The following is a 14,452-nucleotide window of genomic DNA, read 5'->3' on the forward strand; positions in this document are numbered from 1 at the left end:
ATAAAGTTACAATATTTAAAACTGAAGCATGAATTAAACAGTCTTGTAGGGATGGGCTCTAATAGACATGTTGATGGTTTGGAGGAAGTAATTATTAAAGCTTACTCAGAGAGAATAGTAGGAGAAAAGCAGTCTAAATAAGTGGTTACTGAAGGTGCAGTACTTAACAGTACATCCAGAACTTTGAGTGATATTCTGAGGACTGTGTGTTTGCCTACATTAATTTGATTTGATTTTACAGAATGCAACCTGTAACTGAGTTTAAACTGACAGTCTGTAATCTTCACAAATTGACCACAGAGATTTTCCAGCGCCCAGTGTGAAGGAAAGGAGGAATTAAGTTTATGAATCTCTTAAATTTAGGAAGGAAAATGTCCCCCCAGTCAGCAGAGGCTTAATGCAGTGTCTGAAACCTCCATCAGGCTGACATGAGCTTCAGTGGTACTCATCAGCAGACATAAAGCTGCTGATCCAGGCTCAGCAGAGGAGACACACCATGCAAAATTACTTCAGTTAGCAAAAAACAGCATGAAACTGAAGTGTGATTTGGTCCAGCTTTTAGCCCTGCCCAAGGTATTACATAATGCTCTCAGTGCCTGTGTAGAAAAACTTGACTCTTAATAGTCCTCAGGAAGCAGAAACTTTGCTTGCGGAGCTGGCATATTAAATAAGTCGGCTGTTTGAGGATGAAGCTTCATAAGAGCTGTGATGTTTGATACAAAATCGTTATCTTGCCATGCTTTGATGTCAGCTCAGATCTAGCAGTGGTGCTATCCCTTTGAAGCATTTTAACTGTAAGAAAGCAAGGCTCATTACCGCACTGCTAATTCACTGTACTGCTCTGATTCTGTGTCTGACAGCTGATGCTAATGAGAATTTTTTTTTCTTGTTTCTGCAGAGACTTTAGACACGTGGACGTGCAAGAGGGACTGTTCCCACTCTGAAAACATGGTGGCTCACATGGGGCAATAGGACAGCCTAAAAGGAGAAAAAAAAAAGAAAACTTTTTAAAAGAGAGTATAGAGTATAGCATCAAGTCAATTAAACTTCTGGGATATTGATCTAGTCAATTAAGTAGCAGAGGGGGTTGTTCCAGTTCCAGCTGCTTTGGTTTTTAATTAAATTAACAAGAGCACTAAAGGGGCAACAATGACACAACCCAAAAACAGGAATGGTTTTACAGGTGGAGGCCAGACATTTATTTTACCCTCCCCATCTTTTCTGTTAGGGTCAGTGTCACTACTGGTAGCATGAGGCCATACCTGGACCTTACAGAGGTTGCACAGGTAGTCCAACGCCTCCAGGATGGCACATCTATACATGTCACTTCCAGAAGTGTTGCTGTGTCTCCCAGCACAGTTTCACGAGCTTGAAGGAGATTCCAGGAGACAGGCAGTTACTCTAGGACAGCTAGACAGGGCCGTAGAAGGTCCTTAACCGATCAGCAAGAGTGGCATCTGCTCCTTTGTGCAAGAAAGAAAAGGAAAAGGTGCCCTGTGCTTTCACACAAGTTAACCCTGAGTAAGTGACAGATGTGAAAAGGTCTTGAGAAGCTGTGGAGTCAGTGATGGTCTGGGGAGGCCTAATCATGGAGGGATGCACAGACCTCTACAGGCTAGGCAACAGCACCCTGTCTGCCATTAGGTATCAGGATGAAATCTTTGGACCCATTGTCAGACCCACTGCACCCTGGGCACCCTCCTGGTGCATGACAATGCGTGGTCTCATGTAGTGAGAGTATGCAGGCAGTTCCTGGAGGATGAAGGAATTAATACCATTGACTGGCCCCCCATGCTCGCCTGAACTAAATCCAGTAGAACACCACTGGGACATTATATTTCCATCCATCTGACACCACCAGGTTGCACCTCAGACTGTTCAGGAGCTCAGTTCCACATCCTCCCTGTTCCACATCTAGGAAAATATACCCCAAGACACAATCTGTTGTCAGGCATGCAGGCACGTGGGGGTTATACAAACTCTCCATCCATCCAGTTCAGGGTCACCAGGGGGGTGGAGCCTATCCCAGATGTCATAGGGCGCTGTCACTTGGTGTTGGCTCTCACTGCGGTATTGTATCACTTCCTGTTCCTGTTTCGGAGCACAGTGTTTTGCTGTCTGTTAGCTGTTATATCTGTATAACTCGATTTATCTGGATAATAACATATTTTAGTGTAATCTTCACCTACTTTAAATAGCATACTCTTTGCTGAATCACCTGTATTCACATTACTCACTTTATTTGTTTTTAGAAATTCGCTAGCTTAGCTTAGCTAGTAGCTTAGCCCTTAGCCGACTCACTACCAGCATGACTTCTTCTCCTGTCTCTCCTGCACTTTCCTGCTCTGGGTGTCACATGTTTAGTTACTCCTCGGCCTCCTTTAGCAGTAACGGTACTTGTAATAAATGTAGTCTGTTTGTAGCTCTGGAGGCCAGGCTTTCTGAACTGGAGACTCGGCTCCGCACCCTGGAAAATCCTACATCTAGCCAGGCCCCTGTAGCGGGTGCGGACCATGGTAGCTTAGCCGCCGTTAGCTCCCCCCCAGCAGATCCCGAGCAGCAGGGAAAACAGGCCAGCTGGGTGACGGTGAGGAGGAAGCGTAGTCCTAAGCAGAAGCCCCGGGTACACCACCAACCTATTCACGTCTCTAACCGTTTTTCTCCACTCGGCGACACACCCGCCGAGGAACAAACTCTGGTTATTGGTGACTCTGTTTTGAGAAACGTGAAGCTAGAGACACCGGCGACCATAGTCAAATGTCTTCCAGGGGCCAGAGCAGGCGACATTCATGGAAACTTGAAACTGCTGGCTAAGGCTAATCATAGATTTGGTAAGATCGTTATTCACGTCGGCAGTAATGACACCCGGTTACGCCAATCGGAGGTCACTAAAATTAATATTGACTCGGTGTGTAACTTTGCAAAAACGATGTCGGACTCTGTAGTTTTCTCTGGGCCCCTCCCCAATCAGACCAGGAGCGACATGTTTAGCTGCATGTTCTCCTTGAATCGCTGGCTGTCTGAGTGGTGTCCAAAAAATGACGTGGGCTTCATAGATAACTGGCAAAGTTTCTGGGGAAAACCTGGTCTTGTTAAGAGAGACGGCATCCATCCCACTTTGGATGGAGCAGCTCTCATTTCTAGAAATCTGGCCAAATTTATTAACCCTCCTAAAAACTGACTACCCAGGGTTGAGACCAGGAAGCAGAGTTGCAGTCTTACATGCCTCTCTGCAGCTTCTCTCCTCCTGCCATCCCCCCAAAACCCCATCCCCATAGAGTCGGTGCCTGCTCCCAGACCACCAAAAACCAAAGCTAAAATCAGCAAAAAACTATTTAAGCATAAAAATTCAAAAACAATAAATAATACAGCTTCATCAACTGCACCAAAAAATAAAACAATTAAATGTGGATTGTTAAACATTAGGTCTCTCTCTTCCAAGTCCCTATTAGTAAATGATTTAATAATTGATCAACGTATTGATTTATTCTGCCTTACAGAAACCTGGTTACAGCAGGATGAATATGTTAGTTTAAATGAATCAACACCCCCGAGTCACAGTAACTGTCAGAATGCTCGAAGCACAGGTCGAGGAGGAGGATTAGCTGCAATCTTCAATTCCAGCTTATTAATTAATCAGAGACCCAGACAAAGTTTTCATTCTTTTGAAAGCCTGACTCTTAGTCTTGTCCATCCTAATTGGGAAAATCAAAAACCTGTTTTATTTGTTATTATCTATCGTCCACCTGGTCCCTACTCAGAGTTTCTGTCTGATTTCTCAGACTTTTTATCTGATTTAGTGCTCAGTTCAGATAAAATAATTATAGTGGGTGATTTCAACATCCATGTAGATGCTGAGAATGACAGCCTCAACACTGCATTTAATCTATTGTTAGATTCAATTGGCTTCTCTCAAAATGTAAAGGAGCCCACCCACCACTTTAATCATACTCTGGATCTTGTCCTAACATATGGCATAGAAACTGAAGACTTAACAGTATTTCCTGAAAGCCCCCTCCTGTCTGATCATTTCTTAGTAACATTTACATTTACTTTAATGGATTACACAGCAGTGGGGAATAAGTTTAATTACAGTAGAAGTCTTTCTGAAAGTGCTGTAACTAAGTTTAAGGATCTAATTCCTTCATTGTTATGCTCTTCAGTGCCATGTGCCAACACAGTGCAGAGCAGCTACCTAAACTCTGCTCCCAGTGAGGTTGATTATCTCGTCAATAGTTTTACATCCTCACTGCGTATAACTTTGGATACTGTGGCTCCTCTGAAAAGGAAAGCTTCAAATCAGAAGTGCCTGACTCCGTGGTATAATTCACAAACGCACAGCTTAAAGCAGATAACCCGAAAGCTGGAGAGGGAATGGCGTCTCACTAAATTAGAAGATGCTCATTTAGCCTGGAAAAAGAGTTTGTTGCTCTATAAAAAAGCCCTCCGTAAAGCTCGGACATCTTACTATTCATCATTAATTGAAGAAAATAAGAACAACCCCAGGTTTCTTTTCAGCACTGTAGCCAGGCTGACAAAGAGTCAGAGCTCTGTAGAGCCGAGTATTCCTTTCACGTTAACTAGTAGTGACTTCATGGATTTCTTTACAAATAAAATTTTAGACATTCGAGAAAAAATTATTCATAACCATCTCAAAGATTATTCTTCATGTTCGGCTGCTTTCAGCACTGCTGGTATTTGTTTAGACTCTTTTGCTCCAGTTGATCTTTCAGAGTTAACTTCAATAGTTACTTCCTCCAAACCAGCAACATGTTTATTAGATCCCATTCCTACTAGACTGTTCAAAGAAGTCTTTCCAATTATTGATGCTTCAATCTTAAAAATGATCAATCAGTCTTTATTAGTTGGCTATGTACCACAGACCTTCAAGGTGGCTGTAATTAAACCTCTGCTTAAAAAGCCATCACTTGACCCAGCTGTCTTAGCTAATTATAGGCCAATCTCCAACCTTCCTTTTCTCTCAAAGATTCTTGAAAGAGTAGTTGTAAAACAGCTAACTGATCATCTGCAGAGGAACGGTTTATTTGAAGAGTTTCAGTCAGGTTTCAGAATTCATCACAGTACAGAAACAGCATTAGTGAAGGTTACAAATGATCTTCTTAGAGCCTCTGACAGTGGACTCATCTCTGTTCTTGTCCTGTTGGACCTCAGTGCAGCTTTTGATACTGTTGACCATAATATTTTATTACAGAGATTAGAGCTTGCTATAGGTATTAAAGGTACTGCACTGCAGTGGTTTGAATCATATTTATCTCATAGACTCCAATTTGTTCATGTAAATGGGGAGTCTTCTTCAGACAGTAAGGTTAATTATGGAGTTCCACAGGGTTCTGTGCTAGGACCAATTTTATTTACATTATACATGCTTCCCTTAGGCAGTATTATTAGAAAGCACTGCATCAATTTTCATTGTTATGCAGATGATACTCAGCTTTACCTATCAATGAAGCCAGATGACACACATCAATTAGTTAAACTGCAGGAATGTCTTAAAGATATTAAGGCCTGGATGACCTCTAATTTCCTGCTTCTAAATTCAGATAAAACTGAAATTCTTGTTCTCGGCCCCACAAATCTTAGAAACATGGTGTCTAACCAGATACTTACTCTGGATGGCATTACTTTGGCCTCCAGTAACACTGTGAGAAATCTTGGAGTCATTTTTGACCAGGATATGTCCTTCAATGCACATATTAAACAAATATGTAGGACCGCTTTTTTGCATTTGCGCAATATTTCTAAAATTAGAAACATCCTTTCTCAGAGTGATGCTGAAAAGCTCATTCATGCATTTATTACTTCTAGGCTGGATTATTGTAATTCATTATTATCAGGCTGTCCTAAAAGCTTTCTGAAAAGCCTTCAGCTGATCCAAAATGCTGCAGGTAGAGTACTGACAGGGACTAGAAAGAGAGAGCATATTTCTCCCATATTGGCTTCTCTTCATTGGCTCCCTGTTAAATCTAGAATAGAATTTAAAATTCTTCTCCTCACATACAAGGTCTTGAATAATCAGGCACCATCTTATCTCAAAGACCTCATAGTACCATATCACCCCAACAGAGCACTTCGCTCTCAGACTGCTGGCTTACTTGTGGTTCCTCGGATACTTAAGAGTAGAATGGGAGGCAGAGCCTTCAGCTTTCAGGCCCCTCTTCTGTGGAACCAGCTTCCAGCTTGGATTCGGGAGACAGACACCCTCTCTATTTTTAAGATTAGGCTTAAAACTTTCCTTTATGATAAAGCTTATAGTTAGGGCTGGATCAGGTGACCCTGAACCATCCCTTAGTTATGCTGCTATAGGCCTAGTCTGCTGGGGGGTTCACATAATGCACTGTTTCTCATTCACCTTATTTACTTTGTTTATACTCCACTCTGCATTTAATCATTAATTGATATTAATCTCTGGCTCTCTTCCACAGCATGTCTTTTCTCTCCCCTCAGCCCAACCGGTCGCGGCAGATGACTGCCCCTCCCTGAGCCTGGTTCTGCTGGAGGTTTCTTCCTGTTAAAAGGGAGTTTTTCCTTTCCACTGTCGCCAAGTGCTGCTCATAGGGGGTCGTTTTGACTGTTGGGTTTTCTCTGTATTATTGTAGGGTCTTTACCCACAATACAAAGCGCCTTGAGGCGACAGTTTGTTGTGATTTGGCGCTATATAAATAAAATTGAATTGAAATTGAATAGGGCGAAAGGTGAGGGCGGGAGAGTATTCAGAGGAAATCTGCCAACTCAACTTTTTAAAATCACATCTCACTGTCATCTAAATGAATAGATGGATCCACACTGGGATGAACATCCTGTATCACAGCTGTTAGATGACCAGAAAAATATAAAACATCTGAGTTAAATGGAAATAACGTATGCAACAAAAATAAATAATGATGTTGTCATGTTGACATTTATTTTTCTAAAATTCAATTCATATCCTTTTACTATTCCTCGCTTATAAGAAAAACTGTTCATTGAGGAAATTTATTTCAGTTTATGAAACATGTCTGAAGACATTTGACAACCACTGGTTTCAGGATTGGTACAGTTTCTTATTTGTTTCCATATGTTACACTTACATATTTCAGATTATTAAACAAATTGTTATATTAGACAAAGGTAACCCAAGTAAATACAAAATACAGTTTTTAAATGATTTTATTTATCCAAACCCACCTGGTGTCATATAGAAAAAGTAATTTCCCCCTCATTAAATCATGAATTAACTGTGAGTGAGTGAATGAATGAATGAATGAATAATCACATTTTTTTGAAATCTAAGTTGAGTTTCACCAGTCACAGCCAGGCCGGATTACTGCCAGACCTGTTGAATCAAGAAATCCCTTAAACTGAATCGGACAAAGTGAAGTAGGCCAAAAAAGCAACACATCACGCCACGATCTATAGATGAGATGTCATTGACATCTATCAGTCTGGAGTTACAAAGTCTTTTCTAATGCTTGGGGACTTCAGTAAACCACAGTGAGAGCCATTATCCAGATAGAGAAAACTTGGAACAGTGGTGAACCTTCCCAGGAGTGGCTGGCCTACCAAAATTACTCCAAGAGTGCACTGACGACTTATCCGGGAGGTCTAAAAAGAAGAGGACAATGTCTAAAGAACTGCAGGCGTCACTAGCCTCAGTTAAGGTCAGAGTTCACGATTCAACAATAAGAAAGAGACTGCGCAAAAATGGGAGAGTTCCAAGAAGAAAACCACTGCTGACCAAAAAACCCACATTTCTCACATTTGCCTAAAGACAACTTCATGATCCTGACTGACATGACCTTAAACAGGCCATTCATGCTGGACTAATCCACAGCCATGTGAAAGACTCATTGCAGGTTATCACAAAAAACTGGATTGTTCCTGCTGCCAAGGGTGGCACCACCAGTTTTCAGGTTTTAGGGGGTAGTTACTTTTTTCTTTTTTTTTTAAAAACATAGATCCAGGTAAATTTGGATTGCTTCCTTCTGTTTTTAAATAATATCTTAATTTAATTAAATTAAATTTTCACAGCAGTGTTACAGATGTTTGGTGATTGGTGATGGACAAATGTCCATTATACTGGTCATAATCAGGTCATTAATGGGTAACGATTTCATTATTCACATGTCAAAAATAAAAAACAGTCAGTCTAGATTTAAACAGACATGTTCTTTGCATGTTCTCTGGAAACACAGCTCACTGGAAGGTGGGTGGTAGATGATTCTTTTAAGTTATTCTTATGATTCATACTGATCCAGGTCAGAAACATCATTTGTGCTCAAAATAAATATTATTTTACTTAAAATATATATATTTAATCACCAAAAGAAGGTCAAAGTTCCTTGGGTCGTTTAGTAAATGACTGCTGAAAAGTGATATTAGTCAAATAAACAGGACAGGAACCACTATTCCCGATCCTCCTGCTGTCGTGTAGCCTGTTTCCTTCTCCTCCATCCCTTCTGTCAGCCTGCAGCCTCTCTGAGCCTCTTCAACACCTCCTCTGGACTGAGAGAGGCGTGCACTCTGATGAGTTTGTCTCTGGACCTGGAGCCCTAAAGGAGATGGGAAAAAGGACTTAAAGGATATAGGATGCAAAATAAGGGTTAGTGCTAAAAAAAGAACCTTCTTGCTGTGACCGTGCATCACCATGAAACACTAGCATGAAAATGCAGCTGACAATTGTGCACAAATGTGCTGAATTGTGTCAACATGGAGCAGATTTCCAACCTCTCATCAGCAACTTGGACTGTTTAAAGGCAAAAGAAGAACAGCCCAGTGTTATGCTGTTCCAAATAAAGCTCAGTGAGTACAGACATGTATGCTGCAGATGAATGGTTTAGGAGTTCAAAAAAACAGAAGTCAGTTTAATTCATATATGGTCACTGCTGCATAATTAAAATCCATAGTATGTCATTATTAAAAGATAATCAAAGCAAATATTATGTAATGCATTTGAATTTTCAATTTATATATGTGTGTACTTCAGCGAACACAAGTTACTTCATACCAGTGGAGCTGAGGTCATACATAATGATTTAAAATCATCAGTACACAAGACGAACCAACTATTACTGCAGAAATGGCTGTTTAGTGTTACCACCACTGATAAAAGCTCCCTGAAAAGCCTTCAGCTGATCCAAAATGCTGCAGCTAGAGTACTGACAGGGACTAGAAAGAGAGAGCAGATTTCTCCCATATTGGCTTCTCTTCATTGGCTCCCTGTTAAATCTAGAATAGCATTTTAAATCCTTCTCCTCACCTACAAGGTCTTGAATAGTCAGGCCCCATCTTATCTTGAAGTTAAGGCTGGATCAGGTGACCCTGAACAATCCCTGAGTTATGCTGCTATAGGCTTAGGCTGCTGGGGGGTTTCCATGATGCACTGAGTGTTTCTTTTCATTCACCTCTTTTAACTCTGTTTATACTCAACTAATGATTAAATGCAGAGTGATTATTAATCTCTGACTCTCAGCCCCAACTGGTCACAGCAGATGACTGCCCCTCCCTCAGCCTGGTTCTGCCAGAGGCTTCTTCCTGTTAAAAGAGGGTTTTCCCTTCCTAACGTTGCCAAGTGCTTACTCATAGGGGGTCGTTTTGATTGTTGGGTTTTCTCTGTAATTATTGTAGGGTCTTTACCTTGCAAAATAAAGCACACTGAGGTGGCTGTTTGTTGTGATTTGGTGCTATATAAATAAAAATGAACTGAATTGATGTAAACTTCAGAGTTAAGCCATCAACAGACAGTAGCAGTGACACAGTGCCATCTACTGCTGCCAGCTTACAGTTGCTTATACGTTCTGAATGCAGAAATGAAGGTAAATACATTATACTGCCTGAAGTGTTCACTCGTCTGCCTTCACATGGATACGAATTTGAGTGGCATCCTATTCTTAATCCATATTAAATCCATAGGGTTTAATATGATGTCGGCCCACCCTTTGAGGCTGTAACAGCTTCAACTGTCCTGGGAAGGCTTTCCACAACATTTGGGAGTTTGTTTATGGAAGTTCTGAGCATTCTTTCATAAGCTCATTTGTGAGGTCAGACACTGATGTTGGATAAGAAGGCCTGGCTCGCAGTCACTGCTCTAATTCAATTCAATTTTATTTATACAACACCAAATCACAACAGTCACCTCCAGATGTTTTACACTGTAAGGTAAAGACCCTGCAATAATACAGAAAACAACAACAATCAAAATGACCCCCTATGAGCAAGCACTTAGTAACAGTGGGAAGAACAACTTCCTTTAAACAGGATGAAACATCCAGCAGAACCAGGCTCAGGAAGAGGCAGTCATCTGCCGTGACAGGCTGGAGGTAAGGGAGGGAGACAGGACAAAAGACATGCTGTGGAAGAGAGTCAGAGATTAATAATAACTAATGATTAAATGCAGAGTGAAGTATAAACAGAGTAAAAAGATGTGAATGAAAAAGAAACACTCAGTGCATCATAGGAACCCCACAGCAGCCTAGGCCTGTTGCAGTGAAACTAAGGGGTGGTTCAGGGTCACCTGATCCATAATTTGAATGTGTCCTGAGAAACTTAAATATGCACTTCACTAAGATCCTATTTTAATAAAATAATAATCCTAAATTTCAGCAACCTTGTCAAGAGACACATGACTTTTCTTCATGTCCAGAACTTCAGCCAGGTAGCGAATAAGCTCAGCGTTGGCCTCTCCATCTGTAGGTGGTGCTGAGATTGCCACACTCACTGACTCTGCAGAAACTTCTGAAAGTGCAGTAAAGAGACAGCAGTGTTATTTGTTTTCAAGGTTCATAGAAGCAGTTCTATTATACACACTCGGCTGCGAACCCTGCGAAGGGTTAAGGTCACCTGTGATGCCACTGTGTTTGGAGCCAGGCTTTGCATGAACTTTTATGGTTACAGCACCATTTTTGTCTCGAGTAACCGGACCACAGGCTTCTATGGCTGCTCCACCGCCATCGGACTTCTGTCCTTTCACCTGGTTTAACAGCAAACGAGAGCTTAAGTCAAAATTACTGAGGGTTTGATCAGATAGTTTTCAGTCTCTTCCCATATCTGTACTTTGTTTACACCATAATATTTATCACTATCTATATTCATCCTGTGACTCCAGTTACTAATACATTTCAATATAACCTTTTAGAAACACAACATTTTATTCATTATAATCACAGTCAGCTGGACCTGTGTGTGTGTATATATATATATATATATATATATATATATATATATATATATATATATATATATATATATATATATATATATATAAATAAAATTATGACAGTTTTTTTTCCTTTTCCTGAAAACAGTTTTTGGCAGAACACCGGCAGCTGCTCAAGTTTCCAGAGATCTGAACATTGGCAAAGAAAATGTTCAGCTTGTTTGGCTCCACATATTTGTGTGCGCAGATTTTCTCTGTTCTGAACTTCAACAAGAACTGCTTGAGATCAAGACTATGTGACTCCCGCCTAAGTGACATTTCTACTACTGCTCTGGAGCCAGACCTGCCCTGTGTACCTGTGTGCTCTTCACATTAGTATCAGTGGCTTACCAGTTGATCTGTTATCAAAATTACACAGTAATATTTTACAGTTTCTGTACGTTATATACTTCAGTTAGAAATTCAAAGATCTTTTATGCTCTTCATTTTGTGACTTCATTTTTATTTGCTGCATGGAAATGAAATATTTACAGTATTTATATGTATCTTTTATTCTTTAAAATAATGTCATCAGTGACTGATGGCCCTCGGGAACTTTCACATTGTCAAATCTGACCCTCCTCGGCTTAAAACCACACTTACTCATTCAGTAGCACACTTAAACATGTACACGCTCGCATCAAATCTACCTAATCTACAAATACAATGCTATCAGAAATCTTGTTTTGTCCCATACTAGTGCAAGAAAACCTTCCAAGAAGACAGAGTAAAAGCTATTTTATTTTATGCTTTATTTTAGGGTTGTATGCATACATTATTTATTTTTAAGCAAACATTTTCTGAAAAAAAATCTGATTGAATATGGCACGTAAATACAACGAAAGGGTTTAGTTTTGGGGTTTTTTTTGTGGCAGATATCGTATGCAGCTAAACTATTAAAACATTGGTTTCCATTTTAGAAATTGCAATGAGCAGTTTATTTTAAAGGAATTTTTTTTCTCTCTTTTTTTTTTGGCGAATTTCGTAAAACCCGTAGAAACCCAAATGTCACAGTATTCTCCATCGAGGTTTTCTTAAAACTGTGAGACAAGTTTACGCTTCAAAATTTTAGGCAGAAGGAGAACAAATCTCACAAATAACAGCGTGCATTAATGCTATTGCATCTACACACTAAATAATAAAGGTCGCAAAAAAAAACAAAACATACCCATCACTCAATCTTGAATAACAATAATAAAAAATCTAAGCAAATTCATTCATTCTGGGAAACAGCGTCCATCATAAAGGGGACTGAAAGAAGTACTTTAGCACCGAAACATATTTACTTACGACATACGTTAGACCTAATAGCAGCAGCAGAAAAAATTTAAATAAGAAAAAAAAAAAGTAACAACAGCTCTTACCTTTTGGGGCATTTGTCTGTTTCTGGATCCAGAGTAGAGTCTTCTGTGCAGGGCGACACCGGACAGAGGGGGCAGCCTGTAGCGGCAGCTTAGCACTGGTAACGTTACAGCCTTTGAAGTGACAGATCCAGCCTGCTGCAAAGATGCTAAAAACTTAATACAAAGAAGAGCTTCGGGTACCCCTAACCGGGAAAACATCTACCAGCTAGCTCCCTAGCTGTTGAAAGCACTTCTACCCTTATTTGCGTCGCCTCCTTCTTCTTTTGGGTTTATTGGCAGTTGGCAAACCAGCTTGAAGGTGCATTACTGCCACCTACTGGAATGGCATGTGGCTCAGGCGCTTGAAAGAATCGCCCACAGGAGAGAGGTGGAGAAGGAGAGAGGTGGAGAAGGAGGACGAGGAGAGAGAAATAATTATGTTAAACCTGTTCTTCTCACAAACCTCATCAGTTAACCTTGTGACAACACCTTTCCAAGAAGGTCTTCAAAAGTAAAATTAATCTTCAGCTCCTTTAAAGTTCCTATTAATTCCTTTCCTTCTTGGTCATATGCCTGGGACTTTAACTGTACATGCTGAACAGATTCAGGTTGATTGCAGTGAGTACATTGTCCAGTTGGGTGCTTGTCTATCAACTGCAGTAATTTATTAAGACCTTTGTGTCCTATCCTGAGATTGGTGATTATTTTTTCTATTTGGTTCCTGCCCACTCTCTCCCCATGACCAGCAAATTTTTTGAATGTTGTATAGATGCCTTTGTGTGTTACTGGTGTCCCAGTGCTTCTGCCATAGTCTTTGGATTTGATTATTTTAACCTCAGCTTTGCTTAATGGTATCTGTAAATAAAATTACTGTAATTTCAGTGACTCTTTTTCCAATATGTCCACATCCTCATTTCCCTCCACACCTACATGTGCTGGAGCCCAAACAAATCCAACATTTACACCCCTACTGCACAATCTTTGCAAACACTAATATACATGATCAAGCATAAGATTATGACCACCTGCCTAATATGGCGTTGGTCCCTTGACCCGTTGAGGCATGGACTCCAATGGATTCCTGAAGTTGTCCTGTGGTATCTGGCACCAAGATATTCACAATAGATCCTTGAAATCCTGTAAGTTGGGTGCATTATCCTGCTGAAAGAGGCTACTGTTCTGTTTCCCTGAAAGAGTGCACATGGTCTGCAGCAATGCTTAGATGCACTATATTGACAACAATATGAGGTCTTAGGGTGAGACCCCACAAGCAACTACAAGAAAAAAGTCTTCTGTTGCCTACAACAACTCAAAAAAGAAAAAGCCACTGACCATCCCAATTATTACCGTCTTTACCCTGGAGAAACTACTCCACAATGAAGGAGTCCCACTCAGACCCATTATCAGCAGTATAAACTCAGTCCCCTACAAAATCTCCAAGCACCTCACCACCGTCTTATCTCCGCTTGTAGGCAACACACCTCATCAAATTGAAAATGCCACAGACTTTACCAGCAAGGTCTGTACTCTTGCACTGGACCCAGATGAAACCATTGTGTCCTTTGATGTGGTTTCACTTTTCACTTGAGTTTCACTTTTCACTTCCACAACTGAGGCAGTGCAGACCATAAGGAACTGACTACACGAAGACAACTCCTTACAAAACAGAACCAGCTTTACCCCAGATTTACCAGGGAGGATACCAGGAACTGTGTGGTGCTTATTAAGGAAGATGGTGGCCTCATCATTTAAGTTTACCGGAAGCCCACACACACGAGCCAGTACTCTACTCTTTAACTCCCACCACCCACTGGAACACAAACTTGGGGTGACCTGCAAGACCGGGCAGAAAGCGTTCCCTCTAAGGCCGAAGGGAAACAAAAGGAACACACACATAAAGAAAACCCTTAAAATATGT

General features: G+C 40.7%; 1 protein-coding gene across 2 annotated transcripts; it reads right to left on the bottom strand.

The window, feature by feature from the left end:
* Positions 1–6,900: 6,900 nt before the first annotated feature.
* Positions 6,901–12,815, bottom strand: c6h15orf40 (chromosome 6 C15orf40 homolog). Of its 2 annotated transcripts, none has more exons than XM_030731459.1 (4): positions 12,556–12,815; positions 10,894–10,966; positions 10,604–10,731; positions 6,901–8,549 (listed from the first exon to the last, which is right to left on the bottom strand). In XM_030731459.1, the coding sequence occupies exons 1-4, from the start codon at positions 12,751–12,753 to the stop codon at positions 8,460–8,462; spliced, it is 489 nt and encodes a 162-aa protein (XP_030587319.1). In that variant the 5' UTR covers positions 12,754–12,815; the 3' UTR covers positions 6,901–8,459. The 2 variants fall into 2 exon arrangements, with proteins under 2 accessions (XP_030587319.1, XP_030587318.1); XM_030731458.1 differs by having other exon boundaries at positions 10,837–10,966.
* Positions 12,816–14,452: the final 1,637 nt, after the last annotated feature.

Source organism: Archocentrus centrarchus, chromosome 6, assembly GCF_007364275.1.
Source record: "Archocentrus centrarchus isolate MPI-CPG fArcCen1 chromosome 6, fArcCen1, whole genome shotgun sequence".
In the NCBI taxonomy this organism is placed as follows: Eukaryota; Metazoa; Chordata; class Actinopteri; order Cichliformes; family Cichlidae; genus Archocentrus; species Archocentrus centrarchus.